The sequence below is a fragment of the Hypomesus nipponensis genome, chromosome 5 (genome assembly GCF_054491055.1).
Source record: "Hypomesus nipponensis isolate SF chromosome 5, ASM5449105v1, whole genome shotgun sequence".
NCBI classification, from domain to species: Eukaryota; Metazoa; Chordata; class Actinopteri; order Osmeriformes; family Osmeridae; genus Hypomesus; species Hypomesus nipponensis.
The window spans coordinates 14,351,712-14,372,867 of NC_140365.1; the positions used below are offsets into that span (position 1 = coordinate 14,351,712).

The 21,156-nt window shown below is 41.3% G+C and overlaps 1 protein-coding gene across 6 annotated transcripts in view; it reads right to left on the bottom strand.

The window, feature by feature from the left end:
• ttc3 (tetratricopeptide repeat domain 3) overlaps positions 1 to 21,156 on the bottom strand; it is a 71,134-nt gene that overhangs the window by 27,942 nt on the left and 22,036 nt on the right. For all 6 annotated transcript variants that reach the window (XM_084698247.1, XM_084698249.1, XM_084698251.1 and 3 more), the window contains exons 18-27: positions 10,610 to 10,765; positions 8,803 to 8,883; positions 8,597 to 8,706; positions 3,465 to 3,591; positions 2,420 to 2,542; positions 2,209 to 2,310; positions 1,998 to 2,090; positions 1,259 to 1,323; positions 1,028 to 1,170; positions 544 to 870 (exon numbers count right to left, since the gene is read on the bottom strand). In XM_084698247.1, coding sequence (XP_084554373.1) covers positions 544 to 870; positions 1,028 to 1,170; positions 1,259 to 1,323; positions 1,998 to 2,090; positions 2,209 to 2,310; positions 2,420 to 2,542; positions 3,465 to 3,591; positions 8,597 to 8,706; positions 8,803 to 8,883; positions 10,610 to 10,765 — 1,327 coding nt within the window. The remainder of the gene's footprint in view (positions 1 to 543; positions 871 to 1,027; positions 1,171 to 1,258; positions 1,324 to 1,997; positions 2,091 to 2,208; positions 2,311 to 2,419; positions 2,543 to 3,464; positions 3,592 to 8,596; positions 8,707 to 8,802; positions 8,884 to 10,609; positions 10,766 to 21,156) is intronic.

A 21,156-nucleotide genomic window follows, 5' to 3' on the forward strand; every position in this document is an offset into this window, starting at 1 on the left:
TTGGAAATTAATGCTTTGGTTTTTTTTTATCCGATTCATCAATTAATCAAAAAAAGAATCAACAGATTAATCGATTACTAAAATAATCGTTAGTTGCAGCCCTATATACAACTAGCCTGTTTTAATCAACTGGTGTCGCTAACAACGGCTATCCTGCCTAGTTGTATACAGTTTCCTCTTGTGACTGGATGTTTACACTTTAAATGCTCCAACATGCACATTGTGCTCATATGACAGGCATGTATAACACACGGCAGCATTTCTTGTTTAAAGTGTGGTAAAAAGTTCCCACACCCAGCTAGTTCAGCTTGGTTTGCACTCCAATATTCTCATAATCACTGTGTCGCATCTTCTATTGAATTGCATACGGGAGCGTTACAGTCTAACGCTAAAGCTCCACACTGAGCAAATTGCGTTATTGCAGGCCCTTAAAGTAGGTTATATTATATCAACTTTCTGTTGTGGAAAGTATCCTACGTTTGAGCTGAACAGCTTGCGATGTGAACACACCAGCTGCAGTAACACAAGTGGAGTTGTGCTTACCGGCGCTGTCCAGTTGAAGGGCCCAGTCGTGCAGCCTGGGGCTGGTGTTAGGGCTGCCACTAAGGGAGTGGATAAACACACGGCCCCACACCCGGTTCTTTCTTTCCAGCAGCAGCTCTGCCACCTCCCACAGGCTTTCAGGCTGGGGCCTGTCGCTGGCCCCTGGCACCAGCGCACTGCCCTTCTGGTGGTCCAGGTCTATCCATGGCTTCAGGCTCCTCAGTAGGGCAGCTACGTTGTAGCTGTTCTCGTCCTGGAGAAGCTTGCGGTTGTCATTGATCTGCAGGAGGATGTGGTCCCTGCATAGCAGCCACGTAGAGGAGGGAGCTAGGGAGGTAGAGGGATGATGATGATGTTTTAATTCTACTTTCAGTAAAAAGGCATTCAACAACTGCTGCACGTGGATGAAAGTGATTACAAGTGCGGAATGCAAAGACAACATCTGGCGTGCATTTTACAGGAGCTGGGTTTAAGATACACATACCTTTCTTTTCAGGCTCCACTGCGGTGTTGTCATTCTTCTCCAAAGGTGTTTGGTCATTCTGGTCTGGTTGAGTCTGAGAGTTTGCTTGTTTGTGTTGCTTCCTCCTGAGTTTACGATCCTCTTTGGACTTCAACTTCTTGAGACTGAGGAGTAACAAAAAAAACAATGATGGAGGATACCACAGTGTGAAACCACAAGTTTGGTGAACAGCAATGTAATGACTCCACCCACCTGGTACATGTCTGATTTACTTTGACTTTTACCGGACCCATAGGTTTTGTGACAGGTGCCTCAAACTGGAATGAAAGGGAAGAGATTCACATGAATGCCTGTTTCACGACAATAACAACAGTAAACTACAGTGTTTCCCACAGATTAGAAAGCTGTTTGTGGCGGGTGGGGGGGGTCAAAATAATTCATTTGTTAATAATTCCTTACACAGAATTTTATTATATAAATGTTAATCCAAAATGATTCACACCTTCAACAACAACAAACACATTTCTGCATATGCAGGTAGCAACGCTAGTGCTAAATAACTATTTAACTGGTCGGCTCCATGACACTGGGTAAGTAGCTAGGCTCCTGAGACTTCTCACCAAAAGAACGAAGGGGAACCTTCGATAAAGACATGTTCGTAGTTACCTAGCAAAAAGTAGCCTCAACTTTCCTTGATCTTTAGCTACGGCACTAATGCTGAAGGCAAAAAGCTGTCGGTCTAGAACGGCATAGGTATGCATCGTTGCTAACGTGTGCTGACGTTGTGACTGTGCGTGAGTGACAAAGAGATAGAGGGATAGCAGGGAAAGAAATGCAGCTGAACGAATACGCTGCGTGTTTTAACCTAAATAGTGTTAAATATATTTTTAGGAAACGCAATGTGGCGGCCGGTGTTGATTCTGTGGCGCAACGCCACAAAATTAGTCTGTGTGGCAAACACTGCACTATCCAGTCCAGAGGGACACCTTACCTTACACTTCAAAATGCCTGTTGAACCATAGATTTGAATATTACAGATGACACCCCTGCAGTCAGGTGTAAAGCACATGTCCAGCAGGAATTCCTGTGGATGTTAAAACAATCCCAATGGTGAAAGATGTGCCCCTGCAAGTGAGTTTACTCAATCTGAACTTCCTTGATTCCTGTTGAATGTTTACAACTTCAAAGAGGTAGTACTTTACCTTTTCATTCCTATCAGAGAAGGAGGTGGTTTTCACCGTCTTCCAACAGCTGATATGGTACTCAACAATGCAATTTTGGCAGCAAAAAACACGAATAAAACCCTAGGAAGTAAAGACAGATGTTAAGTGTTGGATGGATTGTTGACTTGAAAACCTTTTTTCATGATTAGAAGTTGGATTGAGCTGTATTCTACTTGGTTAGCCTGTTTACCTTAAAATCTGGATCCGTAAAGAAGATTTCCAGTTTTGAGTGGCCAGCACAATTGGAATACCGGCAAATTGCATCTGGTTTAGGGGGAAACTTGCACATCTCAATATATGTCTCCAGACTACCCTGATGGATCAAACAAAGAAATCAACAAAATAAGTTTATTCTCAAATTGGTGTCTTTCCAACTCCACTGTAATAAAGGTTTTACATGAACTTTCAATCCTTGTACTGTATTTCATCTAATGATGACATTGGGTCTCATTCACAACATTGAGTACACACAAATCTGTGCTTGAACCGTGCAAACATTTGACAAAATCGGGATTCAACAACATTTCCTCATCTGAATTTGTTCAACAGCCTTACAGCACGAGTACACATAAATGATAAAGGCCTTTCATTATGAAAACAAAGACACTCCTTTTTCCCCTCAGTACACCATATTAAAACTACATTTATTAAAAGGCTTAAATCAACAATATAGAAAACGGTAAATGTATTCATGCATTGGCCATTTAAAATAAACATGAAATTGATTTTAGCCTTATCAATTTTGGTCATCATTTAATCAACTAAAAACTGTCCCAGTCCTAGCTTACAATGGAGTATGTGACAATGTCATTAATGAAGTGTAATTGTTTGGTTTTCTACAATTTTAGAGTGCCTTTACTGGCTTCCACCTTGGACATAGTGTTTAAATTTCTTCAGTCATAAATTTTTGTTTGTTGATATTTTGCTTTAGGGGCATGCTTCTCTTCCAAAAATGTTCCCTCTTTTACCATGATACACCTGTAGGCAAACATATTTCTGTCTATGGAGAAATGGGGGCGTGGCAGTTTGCTGGTTGCAAATAAAAGAGTGTGCGTCTATCAACTTAGAACAATTCAGAATCATTAACAAACGCACAGAGGTCAGAGCAAAATTGCCGGTGTGCACCTGTCATGAATCCGACGGTACTTTAGAGTGGACTAACTTTGTGCGCAAGTAAAAACATTTCTCTGGACCCATTAGTAAATGAGGCCCAATGTGAGCCGTTTATCACCAACCTTGAAATAGTCTGGTTGTGTATCTTTCACAATATCCTTTGTTGTGGGCCAAGACAGTTTACCAGGTGTTATCTGCTTTCTTATCATCTGCAAAGAATAAGAAAACTGTTCCAGAGCTTTTGGATATCTGGGAAGGAAAAAACAGAGGGGTTCATGAATTACTATTCACTGCTCCAGCACACCAGTTAACCCTGCATGTGCAGGGTCTCCCGGAGAAAATGTCTTACAGGGTGTCTACAGGTATAAACAAATTAAATTTAAGACTTAAGACCTTTTCATACCACTTCTAAATTAAATGTAAGACCAAATTTATGTAAGAGAGTTAGAACCGCAAAACTCGCTCCTCAGGTATGTAACAGGCCTCCCGCGTCAACGAAGAGCTACCTTTTCTTTGGCGTGATTGGTAGTGGTCACGCTTGGCAAGTCGGAGGTTGTGCGTTCAAGCCCAGTGAGTGGCGAACGAGCCTTGTCGTGATGGAGTGTGGCTACAGCTGTTACATACCAGTCACATAGGTGCCGTGACCCAGATTCACAAGGTTAGCGCAGCTAGCCGCTGGAGTGAGTTTCAGAGGGGTGACGGTAACGGAGTTAGAACCGTGAAACTCAATCCTCAGGTATGTAACAGGACTCCCGCATCAACGAAGGTCTAGTTTTCTTTGGCATAGTTGGTAGTTGTCACGCTTAACAAGTCGGAGGTCGTTTGTTCGAGCCCAGTGAGTGACGAACGAGCCTTATCGTGACGGAGGATGGCTACAGCTGTTACATACCCGTCACACTTACAATGAAAATACAAATCAAAAGTGGAAATATACAGTAATCTTTCCAAATAAACACACTGATGTCTGTTCAAAATGAACAGTATAGTAAAATGACAATAATCGGTTGAGTTTAGGAACATTGACTAAATGTGTGTAATTGCTCAGAGGTCAGATGGCATTGTTGGCTATGGATTTCCTATGGTAACATCTAGCGTTGACATCGTTGCTAGCGGTGGAAATGATGGAGCAGAAACTAGCAACTGCATGGGCTGCTGGCATGCCTTTACGTAGTCTTCGTGTTTTTTGCTCTGCACGTGCAATTCCATCGCTCTGGGCTGCGTTTCCCGAAAGCGTCGCAAGCCTAAGTTGATCGTAGAATCCATCGTGGGACGAATCTTAGTTTTACGGGCCGTTTCCAAAGACATTGTAGCTAAATTGTCAGCGCAGTAACGACGCTCTGACTTAGGGGTGGAACGGTACACTGAAGTCGCGGTTCGGTTCATACATCACGGTTCGGTACGAGTTTGGTACAAAGGAGAGAAAAGCAAAACAAAAATGCAGAAGCAGGGCTCCAGACTAACTACTGTACATGCAAGTCTTAGTTAAATGTCTTAAATGTGTGATGCACTTGTCGATCAGTCAGGGGCGAAGATAGGTTCCCACTCCTACACCACGACACGATAGGCTAGTGCTACTTAGCGCAAACAGGCAGGGATACAGTAGCAGCAACGCTAGTGCTAAATAAGTAGCAACGCTAGTGCTAAATAAGTATTAAGACATGTTCATAGTCTAGGTATAGCGAAAAATAGCCTAACTTTAGACTTTTAGCTGTGATACTAATGATGAGGGCTCGCTGATATCGCTTTTTTACTAGAATGTGCATTATTCATGTATTTAGCAGACGCTCTTATCCAGATCGTCGTATCTATGAATCGTTGCTAACGTGTGCTTTTGTTGTGCACACCCAATAAATTCCACATTTGTAGTTCGCACATGCGCGAGTACGAGTAAAAAATTCTCGCACGGTCAAAAAAAAAAAAATCTGGAGCACTGAGAACTAGAAGGCAATTTTTTTAAATTGTGTATGTCTCAGGCTGTATCACTTACAATCTCTCCCCTGAGCTAGCTGCATATGGAGGACCAAACCTGCCATATTTACAAATGAATGAATGAATAAATAAATGTCCACATCCATGCATTTAGACAGAAATAAAAGAATATATATAGTAATTAATGCACAATTGTCAATCAATAGTTACATATATTTTACATTTATGTATTTATTTATTTTGTATTCATTTATCTATTGACTTATTGATTTATTTATTCATTCATTCATTTATATATTCATTTATTTATTCATTCATTCATTCATTGTTCCCAATATGATAATGAGAGGAGGCCAGTAGGCGTGGAAACTGATGTTCAGACATTGCAATCAATCCAGAGCCATAGATTCAATCTAGCTAACGCCTGGGACACACTGGCTGCGAAGCGCCCTGGAGCGCCACAATATACTACGAATGGCGCGATGCTGTTCACACTAGACGCACATTTCTCCACGCCGGTCACCAAGCCTTTCACCTTCTCTGAGATTTTCTTTTCTACATGTAAAGCTGACATGTACATAAACATGGCATAGGCTACAGGCTATTTAGGCAACTTGTTGCTCCAACAATAACCGTCGCAACGGCATCCCATTCCCAACATAACGTGGCAACGTTTGGCTTTTGTTGCCATAGTCTTTGTAAAATATGTGCTATGGGGCATACAACTCCATTTAGGACTAAGCTACTTTTCATCTTCGATGATTAACTTTGTGTCGTCAATCTTCACAAATTTCTTTTCTGCTTGATTGGGGGCTATATGCCAGATTGTCTAGCTCGCTCTTACACACAGGACAAATATGTTGGTTTGACAATCAACAATCAGGATTTTTATTTTAAAATGTTTACGTTTTTATCGGGGTAAACACATGGTTGGCCGGTCAGCGTAGTGAAGTTGGGTGTTAAGTGATAGCCTACAACTAACGTAGTAAAATCTTTATAACATGTTTGTTTATCCAAATATCATATATGGTGAATTAAATCTTTGTTTTCAACAAGGTCGGCCAGCCTGTCCATGTAGGCTATGTTGTCCATGACAGCAAGGATGGATGTAAGGCTACATAATCGAATACAAAGCGTGGAAAACGATTAGCCAATGGTGTGTCAAATACCGCCTACCTATTTTGATTGACACATCTCATTAACATATTGAGAAGAAGAAATACAGGAATGAATGAATAAATGAATAAATGAATGAATAAACGAATGAACACATGAATTAATAAATGAATGAATACATGAATGAAATATAGCTGCAAGCAGCAATGTGGTGGCCAAGCAGTCAAATGACCCATAAAACACTTTAGAAATCCTCAGAACAGGGTTCCGAGTGCATGCAGCAAGTTTGGTGTGAATCCATCAAAGATTTGCTGAGATACGACCCAACTTCCTGTTGTCTGGTTTAATGGCACATTTTGACTGCCTGTACCGGGCAAACGGTTCTGAAAATCAAAAAATCATGGGAAACCCTGTGTGAGGCTTGGTCTGAAGATACTCTCTGCCAAATTTGGTGAAGATTGGACAACATGTGTGGGAGGAGTAAAGAAAAAACGTTTTTCAATGAATTCAAAATGGCGATCGGATCAATTCGGCTATTATCACAAGTTATCATGTATCACACACGGGACGTCCCAACACGTGTTTCCTTAAAATTCAAAATGGTGGAAAATCTATATAACCGGAAATTGGCGTCATAGGGTGTTGAACTCGTCTTGATCCAGGGAATCCAATGGTACCTCATTTTTGAAAATCGGTCATACGGTTCAAAAGTTACGTGTGTAAACACAAGTCCAACTTTGACCAGTTGGTGGCGCTAGAGTGCTCCAATGAGAGACATGAAACTTGGTGAATATAAAGAGGGGACTGTGCTTAATGAGTGTGCCAAATTTCACAATTTTTTACCATACGGTTCTAGGGGCTGCCATAGACTCCAATGACAGAAGAAGTGTAATAATAATAATAAGAAGAAGAAAAGGTAGAATCACTTATGTGGCTTCGCCGCTTCGCGGCTTGGCCACCAATAATAATAAGAAAAGGTAGAATCACTTATGTGGCTTCGCCGCTTCGCGGCTTGGCCACCAATAATAATAAGAAAAGGTAGAATCACTTATGTGGCTTCGCCGCTTTCGCGGCTTGGCCACCAATAATAATAAGAAAAGGTAGAATCACTTATGTGGCTTGGCCGCTTCGCGGCTTGGCCACCAATAAATAAATGAATAAATAAATGAATACACAAATAAATACATAAATACATGCAAATTATAAGGTAATATTGATTGACAATTGTGCATTAATTAGTACAGGTATTCATTTATTTATGTCTAAATGCATGGATGTGGACATTTATTTATTCATTAATTCATTTTTAAATATGGCAGGTTTGGTCCTAGCTGCAACAGCATGAAGTGTGTAAAGTAGTTAACAGTAATTACCCCACATAATCTCCAGACTCCATATGTAACTTGTAAACAAAATAAGAGTTATAAAACTGAAAATACAGCATCTCTTATTTATTAAGTACATAGAATACCTCCTCACGAAGTCCTTGTCCTATCCACTACTCTCTCGCCTGTACTAGAGTAACGTTAAGTGACTGGAAAACCGAAATCGGCGGGTTCTTTAGCTCGTGTGTGTCGCCAGCACTCGCCATATTTGTCTGTATTGCTGCTGCTAGCTATCTCTGACTCACTCAGGCACAGCTCGGCTACACAGGTGGCGGCGACAATCAGTTTCAGAGCTAAGGCGGGGCTACAGATTAGGTGTTCCTAAAGAACACGAGTATCTAACAGTAGTTCCGCATTACATTAATTAAATTGCACGCGAGTTTTGTTTATTTTTATACCATGTATTCTCCGTGTAATTTCATGCACCGAACCGTGACGCCCGTACCATACGGTTCGGTACGAATACATGTATCGTTCCACCCCTACTCTGATCTTACCATAGATAACACAGCGCATATAGCCTACAAAACCCATCCAATCTGAATTTGAGACAATTTAATTATTTTTAATGCCTTATTTTGAGGAAAAGTGCTTTAAGACTAAGACTTTTTAAGGACCCGCGTCCACCCTGGTGTTAAGGTTGTCAGGGTGGGGTTTGCCGTCAGACCAGGGGGGGCTAGTTTGTGCGATCAACTAATGCAAAAAATAAATAAAATAATGACGTAGTTAAGTCAGCAGGCGTGTGTGTTGCTTAGGCGGCCGCCTTAACTGAAAATTGCCGTGGGAAACCCTGATGTGCATGTGTATGTATGAGGCCTGATTACCTGTTCCACTTCAGATACATCTTTCCAATGCCAAAATACACCAGGCACTGAAACGTTCTCTCTTCAAACAATTTGATCTTCTCAAATTCCCTTTCAGCCTCAGCAAGTTCCTACATTGAACATATTGTGTTGATACAACGCCAGAACATGATTTTCAGAATTGGACATGCACCTTAAATATAATCCCTGAAAGAAAATGTATTTACCTCAGGTTGGCCAATCTCCACAAGCGCTAATGCACGGCCATAAATCAACAATATTTGGTCAATAGTTGACAAACCGAGATCCTGAGGTGGAGAAGGTATAGAAAGTATTAGGACATTCATGATGTGCAAAGTTACAATGTTGCTTGCCATATAAAACAAGCTACAGTATAGACAATATTGTTGTCCACAGGTTCATCATTGAGCAAACTAAAGTTACTGCACTAATGTGCATTGTGTCTCACAGACTTGGCTAGCTTAATACTATGCTAGTGAAGTTGTCCCGATAGATATCTAGTAAACTAGTTGCCTTGCATTGATGAGCTCAATTAACCAGCTGATACAGTTTGTATGAGAGGCTTCTCTCCTTCTGAGGTCAAGGTCATGCTGTGAAATTAACCCCAGTATACATTTAGACAAAGGTCCCAAGGGTAAGAGGAACAGGTTTCACTAAGTTACAATAATGACAGTTATTCCCTTTAAAAGGTCAAACTTGCTGACCACCTGTTGCAACCTTTCAGGAAATACATACAATATTTGTACTTGTCTTTTTGTATGTAAGGCTGTTTGTAACCCATGGCCTGCATTCATCGGACCACTCTGCCCTGAATGGTCACATGATCCAGCATCGTTCTAATAAACAAAGTCAACCTTTGTAATTGTAGAGCATCTTTCTGGCCACCAACTGAAATTATCCATATATCTACCTAGTTAACGAGTTTTACTTAAATTCTTAAGCTAATCGACTGCCTAAACATAAGCGATATGCAATCATTGACGTGTGAATTCACACAAAAAGTTGTCTAATTGCATTCTATGACATACGATCTGGATGTAGCTAACTGATAAGATTTTTGTATCCAAGTCTGGTATGTGGAAACGTCAAGTCAACAAGGAGATGGCTGTGACTCGTGTGTGCAATCTATGTAAACCAAGCTTTTTAATAATGATCTGTTTCAGACCTTTTAATTGCATATCTACTTAGACTAAGGCCAAATCCCAATACTCCCCCTCACCCCTTCCCCTTAGTTTTGCGCGTTCCCGTGAGAGCTAGTGGTGTCCCAATACTCTTTTGGAGCTAGGGGTAGGGCTAAGATGAAGGGGTATACACCCCTTAAAACACAGTAAGATCGGGAGCTTACTTGAAACCTAGGGCTATGTGAATACTGCGCAACCGGCAACAATGGTGGCCAGATCATCCAGAGAATCTGATAAATGTAATATTTTCAGCTTAATTTATTTATAAAAAAATTATGACAGTGTTGTTTTGTGGTATACACAGTCCTGTACATATATATTTGCAACCATTTTCCTAATGGAAACGTTTAAAAAAATTGCTAGTTTGGTACGCTAATGTTACAGTGCTGATTTGCACAACAGTCCCGCATTTTGATATCAGTGCATAACACTACTTGCTTTAGAGATATCGATACGTGCTAGATGACGTACCCGTAACCAAGTGGCGTCCCATTTCTTAAGGATATGTAGCCCTTACCCCTCAGTTGAGGACCAAGGGCTTGGGGTAAATTAAGGGCTAGGGGGAAGGGGAAGGGGTAAGGGGGAGTATTAGGATTCGGCCTAAGTCTTCAATACGAGTTTTATCACAACACTAATAAAAGCGGACTTGATAGGCACCCAACAATTTGCTAGAGCAGTGGGTTTTATGCCAGTTCAAAGTACAAATAAATGCTTTACTAATTGATGTAACATTTTCAAATGGTTCCATAGTTTGTCTCAGGTGTTTGGCTGAGTGGCACCATGTGACAGCATATCATAGCCATGAACGAGCATGGTATCCTTGTTGGCGTACCTTGGCTGTGCTGAGGGCCAGTACGCCCAGGGCCCTGGAGAAGGCCTGCTCAGCGTTGCGGCCGCGCTGGTCAGTCAGGGCAGTGCAGGCGTCCTGCACTGCAGACCGCACTGCCTCGTACTGGCTGCTGCTGCTGCCCACCGCCTGAGGGGACAGCTGAAGGAAGGCCAGAAAGTTACTTGTGTGACTTTTAAATTGTTATTTTATATCCACACAAACGTGTATATTTATCTTTATATACACATATATATCAGAAATATTCAATCCCCCCCAGATTTTCATAAATTACAGTTTTTCAAAATGCAAGATTCAGCTTCAGATGTCTTCTTTATGAGTTGAGTGATAGACAAAATCAACACATAAAATGCAGGATGTAGTATGTGTGTAACAGTATATTTTGTTAAGATAGTCATGTCACAAATCTTCAACCCCTATATACTAATGTTGTTTTTAAAGCTGTCTGACAGTTTTTATGGCCTAAAGTGGAGTTGAAACATGAAAATGTATAGTTTTGCGTCGACGTTAACCTGTTTGAGGTGTGGATTCCAGCTAAATTTCTGTTAGTCTCTGCCCTCAGCGCGTTAGCAATCATAGCTGCACCATCACCATGGCAACGACAGACACGCACTACTCAGTCTCTCACACAGGTGATTGCTGATTAGTGGAGTCACAAGACAGTAGAATAGTGTCTGTTTATCAATCCGGAGACATAAGTACATTCTTTTGAAGAACATTCTTGCAAGCGTCCTTGCGAGAATGGTCTTGCGAGGACGCAAGGACAGAGAATGAATTGAGATGGTTAGGGTTTTCCTGGACTTGCAGCATTATGATAATACTGACGAACTACAAAAACTAAATAACAAAGCTAAAAAATGGTCCCCCTACCTGTAATTTTACATTTTCTGTAGCCCTTGCTAACTTACAGTACCTAATGTTAACTAGGTTATCGAAAAGTTGGAGCAAATTTACAAATTAGCCGTTTCATCAATAAAATAAGAACATTTTCAGCGACTACACTGCCTATTTCTCGTCACATTTTAATTCAGATGCTGATTTACAAGTACCGTTTAGCTGAAATATGAAAAGTAAAAAATTACAGTTGTGAGGTTTGTCCGCCTCGCTTGACATCTTGCAATGACTTCTGGGGAATCAGAAGCATTTTCGCTGGCCAAGTCACCATCTGATGCATCCTCGATAAAAGGGGCGGATCAAGAACATTTCCGGGTATTTTTGGCGTTCTTGGTGACTTGTGTTCTTTGGATTGGAACCATACTTGGGCAATGAAAGATTACGTCAAACGAGTTTGCAAGAACACAAGAACGGAAAAAAACGTGGATTGATAAACAGACAGTATTTCACCCTGATACAATTTACAAGAGGTGACTCTGCAGGTGCTGCTAATATCTATTTTACAACTATTGCTAATGGAACTGTTTTATTCTACTACGCCACTGAGTGCATTTACTTGACCATGAGAAATCTGATTACTAGCAATTGTCAGTTTATGCAAATAATACGATTACATGTGTCTTTTTATTAACCGTTGTATGCTCCACGGACAAAACTTGCAGCACCGTCATCCTTCTGCAACAAAGTGTCGCCGTGTCTTCTTGTATCGGCCCTACTGCTGTATGTTTCATTCAATCAACACATCGAATCCTACTAAGAAAGCCGAATAAACGCACTCAATGATAGGCTACATCTGCTACTGCTATTACTATCCCAACTATAATAACTCTTATATCTCTTAATAATTATTGTTACAACGATCTAACCTACTTCTGTTTAACAGCTCAGCTTTCAGCCCTTCCAGCATTGTAGGCTATTTGAGCTCTTAGCTTTATTAGATGATGCAGTTCAGCTTCCACACTGCCTCTTGAAATTCAACTACTTCTTCGATTCCTTCACATCGTTCAAAAATATTCTCTCGCATTGTATTTGAGCACTTAGCTTTGCTAGATGATGCAGTACAGCTTCCACACTGCCTCTTTTTTTTGTGACTCACATTTTTGAAATTCATTTCAGCTTGCGGGTATTTTTTAATTTCTGTATTTTCATCAATTAAAAATCAATAAATTCATCATTCCAACACATTTTCTGCAGGAAATGCACGTTCTAGTTATTATTAGGATTCCTCCTTATGGAGAAAACCTATTGCTATTGTTAGTTTTATTATTATTAGTTTTATTGTCCGAGCACTCCACCCAGCTGCTTGTCTAAGCACTTGTCCTCTCCAAGTTGGACTACTGCAACTCGCTGCTCGCCAGTCTCCCAGCATGCGCAACCCGCCCTCTTTAGAGGATTCAGAACGCAGCGGCCCGCCTGGTCTACAATCTACCCAGACACTCCCATGTTACCCCGTTCCTCATCTCCCTCCACTGGCTACCCATCGCGGCCCACATCAGATTCAAGACCCTGGTACTCCTTTTGTATGAAAATATGCAAATGATTAAGACAAAGACAAAAAGAGTAGCTCTTTGCATATAACGGGGTGTAAAGATGTATTGAAAATATATGAACTAAAGAGAATTTATTTTTGACACAACAACCAATTTATTTAATATTATTTTATCCAGTTAAATATTTAGAAACAATTATTTTAGTCTCCATTTTCGGTTTCACTTTCATCACCAGTTTCTCTTTTTTGTCTGCCCTCCGGGTTTTCCTACACCTGTTATGTAACCTCCCGCAAAATCTTTGCCTTGCACTGAGCAGGGTCCTCAAGTTTGATCAAAAGCCCCACAAGACGAGCTTTCGGGTGTGTTCCCGCGTCTATGTTGCTTAGCAACGAACGTACAGTGGCCGAGACTGTTTAACACAGGGGGAATTGATACGTGCTGGTTGAAATGTGTGCGTCTCAGTCACGGTCAATGCGTGAAGCTTGAGAACCCTGCAATGAGTTTATTATTTGGTTTTGAGAAGACTACAATAAAAAAAATTACAGCGAGAGATATGTAGAATTCCACCTGCCAAAGTGGCAAGTAAGAGTGACTGCTTTACCCACCACAGCCGAATTCTATCCGCATTTGGCGGGTGCCAATGTCATGCCCTGTTTGCAATGTTTTGGAGGAATCCGCCTTTGCTGCTTGTAGCTATATTTACGGTTTCTCCGGTAGGAGGTAACCTATTGTTTTTGTTAGTATTATTATTATTATTATTATTCAGGCATGAAAACGGGTCAAGGGTGAAAAAGGTGAGAAGGATATTAAGACTCTATTGACTAAGGGGGTCTGGGTGCATGCTCCCCCATAAGAACAATTTAAATGTTCCATATTTTAAAGCATCAATCTGATGAATTTTTTGATACTTTTTTGCAAACCTGGGGAGAGCTGGAGAAACGTAACTTAAGCCATAGTCAAAAATTATTATGGCCGCCTTACCAAGTATTATGCAAGCCATTTCATGCCAGCCTGTCACTGGGTCAAAAATTTACAGTATATGAGGCACAATGTGGTAAGGGCACCACAAATTGCTTAATGCATAACCCCCACAAGAGATGGTGGACATGCTGTAACGTAACTCGTCTACTCTTCCATCATGATTGACAGCCAATACAAGTACCAGCGTACTTTGAAGTCAAAATGCGTCTCCGCTACACAAATTGCGTACAGGTTGGCAGGGCTGGGAGTAAAAATAGGCCCTGGACTTTGATCCAGACCGGCCCCCCAGAACCGGCCCCGTATACGCCACCACAGCGAGCGTCCTCCTAATGCATGCAATTTCTGTGCCTGATGTGATGCTAGTTTAGGGACTTGAATGGTCTAATGTGAGCGTGCGTATAATTTTTTGGGCTGATTTGACTGAAAAATAGTTTTTGGTAGCCTGACGTTGTCATACTCAGAATACTCGTCAGAATATGAGTCTGATCACTCTCCGTTGGGCTGTGACTATAGGGCATGTTTCAACTGAACTCGTAAAACAAATGCTTCTTCGCTCAATTGGATAGACCTACAACCAATCAGAGCAACGTAATATGTGGTTTGTTGAAAACAAATTCAACCCAAGCGCTCTTTTGTGACGTTGTTGATTACGTAACTGTTGGTCATCTGTCCATCATCATATAAAGCCCGCCCTGACAATTTCATTGGTCCAAACAGCTCCTGTTCGGACATAGTTTTTCCCCAAACGTGCCCCACCAGTTTTTGGAGCTTGAAACAAACATAGCCATTTGTCCAATTGGTAAAACGTTGTCTGGTGAAGGTAATTACGTTTACGTTTCTTAGCCTGGTTTTTCATCTTTATATTGTCTCAAATTAGCACTAAGGGCTGCATACGTTAATTTGGAAATTTCCACCGGAGCTTAAGCTAGCTGGCTAACGTTGCGTTCTCTCCTGCTCGATGACTCAATTCATCAAGCTGTAGCTAACGTTAGCTAAATCTATGTCAACAAAGCTCCTGGGTAACTTAATTTATTTTAAAATATTAAAATGATTGAAACCATCATTCACCGAGGCCAGGAGTGCTTTCAGCTTCTGATGGTGGTTTAAACTGGTGATGCAAGGCCCTTCGCGTTAATATTTCCATGCACTCGCGCTCCCTTCTGACACATGGCGAATTTCGCCGAAAGGTGAGGGATTTTCATGTCTGATTATTATTAGTAGGGTTCCTCCGGTAGGAGGAAACCTATTGTTTTTGTTAGTATTCTTATTATTATTAGGGTTCCTCCGGTAGGAGGTATTAGTATTCTTATTATTAGGGTTCCTCGGGTAGGAGGAAACATATTGTTTTTGTTAGTATTCTTATTCTTATTATTATATTTCTCCGCTAAATGGCCCAATAGCTCAAAAAGTCCTGGACCCGATTTTTTTTCAATTTGGCCCAATGATACAAATCAAATCAAATCAAATCAAATTTATTTGTATAGCCCTTTTTACACGCAAGCATGTCACAGAGGGCTTCACATACTGCCCCTCAACCAACCTAAACCCTCAAGGACCTGATACAACAGGTCACTCATTACTCCCAGACGGCTAGTGGCCCATGTGCGCCCATAGGTGGCGCTATAAAACACGCCCAAAGTCTACGTGATTTCCCCAGCGCCCCATTACTCCAAAATGCCTGAAAATTGGTATACATGCCTTATTTCTCATGGGGGGGAAAAAAGCCTCATGGACCCATATTGTCAGACTTATACATTTTCTTGTACTGTCCAAATTTGGTACAACCTTCAAAACCCTTCTCCTCATAAACCATAGATCCAATCGACTTGAAATTTGTTACAGATGTGTAGAATACATGTTTTTATAAAGGGTCAAATTGAATAAGAAATGCAATACAAAATGGCTGAAAGAAGTGTATTTATGTAATTGTCCAAATTGACTCAATATTTTTTTTGTTAATAAATAAAATATAATTTTGACTGATTGTATTTCAAACCTAATAGGGTTCAAGACGACATCAATCTCTAGTACCATCTAGTACCATTTCACCTTGGTATGTCAATATCTGATTGAACTCAATTGAATTGCTCCATAGTGCGCGCGCTCCAAATTCTCACAGACTCATCCTGCTCCTTGTCACTAGGGTGACCACCTGCTGCTTTGCGTTGTGTCGCACAGAATTTTCACTCCTTGTTCTGCACGTCGCATATTGAAAATGCTGTGCTATACAGCACAAAGAGGAACAGGTGGTCAACCTACTGACACGCGCGAGCTTGGCGAGACGCACACACATCCTTTCTGGAAATGGTGTGCTGACCAAGCCCCACCCTCTTTTCGCTTCCAATCGCAGGTCGCCATTACAAATATAAATTCTTTTTCGGCGGCCATTGTTGTTTTCAACTGGAATCGCATGATAGCCGGTTTGGAGGCAGCCACGTTCGGTAAGTCCTATTTTTACACATTTTAACCTAGAATCAATGATTGGGTTCGTGAAAGTACACTACTCTTGAATTATGGTGAAGGTTTGAGCACTTTGAGACCTTTAAATCGTGAGTTTGAAGTGACGGAAAACCGAACTCCAAAAGTAGCTAGCTTTTTCCCTCTGTGTAATTACTGAATCATGTAGCATCTCGGCGATTTAATCCAAAAGGTAGAGGGCAGCTTTTAGGAAAACAAGCGATTCCCCACAGACCTGTCGGCTCAGAATTTTGATTTGGGTCGAGAAAGTCTTTGTAATATGCCTATGCGCATAGGCTCAGGTGGCAGCCATGTTTTGGTCGCGTCATGTTCACAAGTTCACCATTTCACAGTTCGATCGCCACCAAAAATGTCGAGGAGGGCAGCCTTTTAGGAGATGTGGGAATTGTGCTTTTAGCCAGATGCTCCGATTATTTTTGTGATTTGTGGAAATCTTGCAAGTGGAGTGAGACTGCGTCCCGGGGGTACATACTAAATTCTAGTCCTAAAACGTCAGGGAGGGCTGCTTTTTGTAGACAAGTGTCTACTGAAGATAGCCAGTATATAGGATCCTTCAAAACAAGCCTATTTCATTTGTCATTTTCCTGAGGAAGCGAACTACCTTAGCCAGGCTAGTTTCACTCGGTCAGCCTATAGGTCTCTGACAGACAGAATCACTGTTTACAGGCAAAGGTCGAGCTGGTCTTTGGTCAGATGTGTATATTGACCAGTTCGGAGCTCAATACTCTTGCTAGAGCCTGGAATCGAGCCAAATGTTTGGAGTGACTTTGCTTGGCCGGGTCTCCATCAGTTCAACACATTTGGATTCAAGTTCAAGTAATGCCACTGCATTTCACAGTCAACTGTAGTTTATGTCAAGTGTAGATGTAAAAAGGTTCATTTTTCACAACTGACATGGATCCTTTCTTCACTTTTACAGGTCTGGAGGGTCATGCAGAGGCCTGCTCAACAGAGGATGCTGAGAGAAAAACAGATCCCTTGCTGGACTACCCCCCTCTAGTTGGACAGCTTTTCTTCAGCCCTGACTCCAAGACAGCTTAATCCAGCTGGCCTGCCCTGACTGCCTGCCTGCAGGCCCTGCTTGCCCCTGCCTGCAGGCCCTGCTTGCCCCTGCCTGCAGGCCCTGCTTGCCCCTGCCTGCAGGCCCTGCTTGCCCCTGCCTGCAGGCCCTGCTTGCCCCTGCCTGCAGGCCCTGCTTGCCCCTGCCTGCAGGCCCTGCTTGCCCCTGCCTGCAGGCCCTGCTTGCCCCTGCCTGCAGGCCCTGCTTGCCCCTGCCTGCAGGCCCTGCTTGCCCCTGCCTGCTGGCCCTGCTTGCCCCTGCCTGCTGGCCCTGCTTGCCCCTGCCTGCTGGCCCTGCTTGCCCCTGCCTGCAGGCCCTGCTTGCCCCTCCAGAGACACAGTCACCTCACAGACACAGTAGCTCTACAGACTGCTTTTTTGAGGACATTGATGAAAAAAGGACAAACCAGCATTTTTTACTTTGATGAAAGTCTAAATGTTAAATCCTTTCCATGTCCCAGCATGCCAACCTGCTGACTTTTAGTGTCTTAAGTAATTAAACCAGTTCAAGTTATAGACTTTTGACCTGAATCCAATGATTAGTCATCTAAAAACCACTCAAGAGAAGTACTGCTTCTTGGATGATTTGTGCTCCACATCATTACATCTCACACATTTGCGTTCGTTTCCATGGGATTCCTGGAACTTCTAGTTTCTGCTCCACCATTGGGTAATAAAAAATATAATTTAGTACAGCACATTTTTGTGTTATCCTTTCGCATTACACACATGTTCTTAAACTCAACCGATTGTTGTCATTTTACCATATTGTTCATATTGATTGGACATCAGTGTTTGGGAAGATTACTTCCACTTTTGATTTGTATTTCCACTTTTGATTTGTATTTCCATCGTAAATTTGGTCTTTAATTTCAATTGGAAGTGGTATTAAAAGGTCTTAAAGTCTGAAATGTATCTTGTTTACATCGGTAGACACCCTGTGAAGCCCCCAGCTCCAGAGACAGTTGGTGACAGAGAGGTGCAGACATTAAGTTTAACATAGTTATGCCATAAGAGTAGAGTAAAAAATAGAGAATACATGTGTAAATGGATGTTGAAACTCAGTTCTCTGAGTTGGTGCATGTCAGTTTAGGCAAAGGTTGTCTTTTAAACCTCTAGGTTTAAAAATAATTCAGATTTGATTGGAACTCTCTCTTTTATACATTTATAGTTAGATTTTACATTTAACAGCCATTTAATTCATTAAGCAAGTTGTTTAACTCAAACAACCAAAACACAGTACATATGGTATACAAAGCTGCAGTCAGATCTGGCAAAATTGTTAGCTTGGATGTTATTTTGACATATACATGGGGTCTCGATGATGATGCGCATGCAGCTTCAAGGCAAAAAGAGGCGTTCCATTTCAGGAGACTCCGAGACCTTAGCGCATTCACTAGCATCTCGTCATATCACGCAGTCGGAGCACAGCTAAATCATCAGCGTCAGCGCTCTTGGGTACCCAGCATGCAGTGCGGCATGTCAGAAAATGCTAAGATTTGTGGAAAATTGTTTGGTTACAACAGCTATGCAAGGGATTTCAGTTGTTGCGTTTGTTCAGTTAGATGTTTGTAATATTGTTGTTTGTTAGTTAAAATAATCTTGTTGGTCACCCTGAGAGTGCATGTTGTATGGTTTAATGGGAAATGAGTCGGCCATTGTATATTAATACTTGCAAGGAGTTGACTATGGGCTGTGCCATAGACCTATTGCCTATGAGACTAAAGTTGATTGTAAATTGACTGTGATTATGGAAAGTGGTTTTAGAAGCCATCTTTGACAATGTGTTCTATTGTGGGAGGCAATGTTTGGTCGACATCTAAACCTCATGATTGAAATTGTTGATGGAAGTACCATCAACAATTTCACCTTGCTATGTCAAAATATGATTGAATTTGAGTAGTTTAAACTTTAGCTGAATCTAACTCGTACCACAGAAGAAACAACTTACTTTTTTATACAGTAACTGAACATAACATTTTCAACACTGAGAATCGCTCAATGGACTGGGACAGTGACCTGCAAAGTATACGGTTGTAGGCTTGAATCCAGCCGCAGTCTTTTAGCCTGTCTTAAATTTGAATATCAGTTTAGTTAAACAGGATGACATCATTATGAAATACCATGCGCAATTTCATGCAATTCCACTTTGAAATGTTAACCGTTTCTTAACCTTTGTCCCAAAGCTGACCAAAGGTAATACTAAGGTAATGCCCTTTCTACTCATACATTCTCAACAGTTGGTGTGTAAGCAGAGAGGATAGAGAGGCTGCCTTGTAACCTTATCCTCATACTTGGGCACTCTAGCACCACCAACAGGTCAAAGTTGGAGTTGCTTTACACAAGTAACTTTTGAACCGCATGTCTGATTGTCAAAAATGAAGTACCGTTGGATTCCTTGGATCAAGCAGAGTTCAACGCATATTATGGTGTCAATTTAAGGTTATATAGATTTTCCGCTATTTCCGGTTTTAACAAAAACCTTTGAAAGCCTTAAACTCCTATAATTTTTTTATAATCTTCTTGAAAATGACCAGATTGCTCTTCAGACCAAGCCTCACAAAAGTTATGGTAAAGAATTTTGATCCCCACAACCGTTTGTCGATGACAGACAATCAAATTCAGCAGAAAAGCCGCGTAACCGGAAGTGAGGTCCTATCTCAGCAGTTCTTTGAGGCAGTAACACCAAATTTGGTACACCAACTCAAAACCTTATTGTGAGGATGTCCCTCAAAAATTGTGTCATGTAACCAAAAGGTGGCGTGGCCGGAAGCATAAAGCGTGTTTTGGCTAATAACTGTTGAAGTACCTTAATAAAGTAATTTTTGTCTTTTTGTGTTGTGAGATTCTAAGCCTGACTATTGATAATATGACATAACCGAATTGATGCGGCCGCCATTTTGTATTTCATGGAAAAGTGTAAAAATATTTTGCACTCCCCAAATTGTTTACCAAATTTGGCACAGATGATCTTCCGACCAAGCTTCACGTTATCTGATGGATTTTCTATTTTCAAACAGTTTGTTCGGTAGAGCCGATCAACGGAGGCGGCCGCCATTTTGGATTTCATGTAAAAGTGTAAAAACCTTTTGCACACCCCACATTTTGTCCAATGTTTACCAAATTTGGCACAGATGATCTTCACACCAGCTTCACAAAAGGTATCAGATAGATTTTCCATTTTCAAAACAGTTTGTTCGGTAGAGCCGATCAAAGGCAGCGGCAAAGCCGCCAAATAAGACATATATAAGACAGGCATATCTCAGCAACCATTTGTCAGATTGTCTCCAAACTTGGGTTCACTGGTATGTTGGTAACTTGGTGTGTTGCATGAGTGCAACAGGTTGTTGTGACAATTAATTGTTGCACAAGTGCTATAGAGGCTATGGTGCTATGTCATGCTCTGGACTGCTTGGCCCCTCCATTGCTGCTTGCAGCTATATTTCTGATAGCAACTGTATCAGGGTATGCAGGAATCCTGAAATTCAATTCAATACCTTTTTAAGACTTTTTGAAGGCCTTCTAAAAATATATTTACTTAAATAATAAGACCTCATCGCCACTTCAAGTTCTAATCTGCAAAAAACCTTCAACTTAATAAACAGTTGCAGTTTGCAAATAAATCTATAG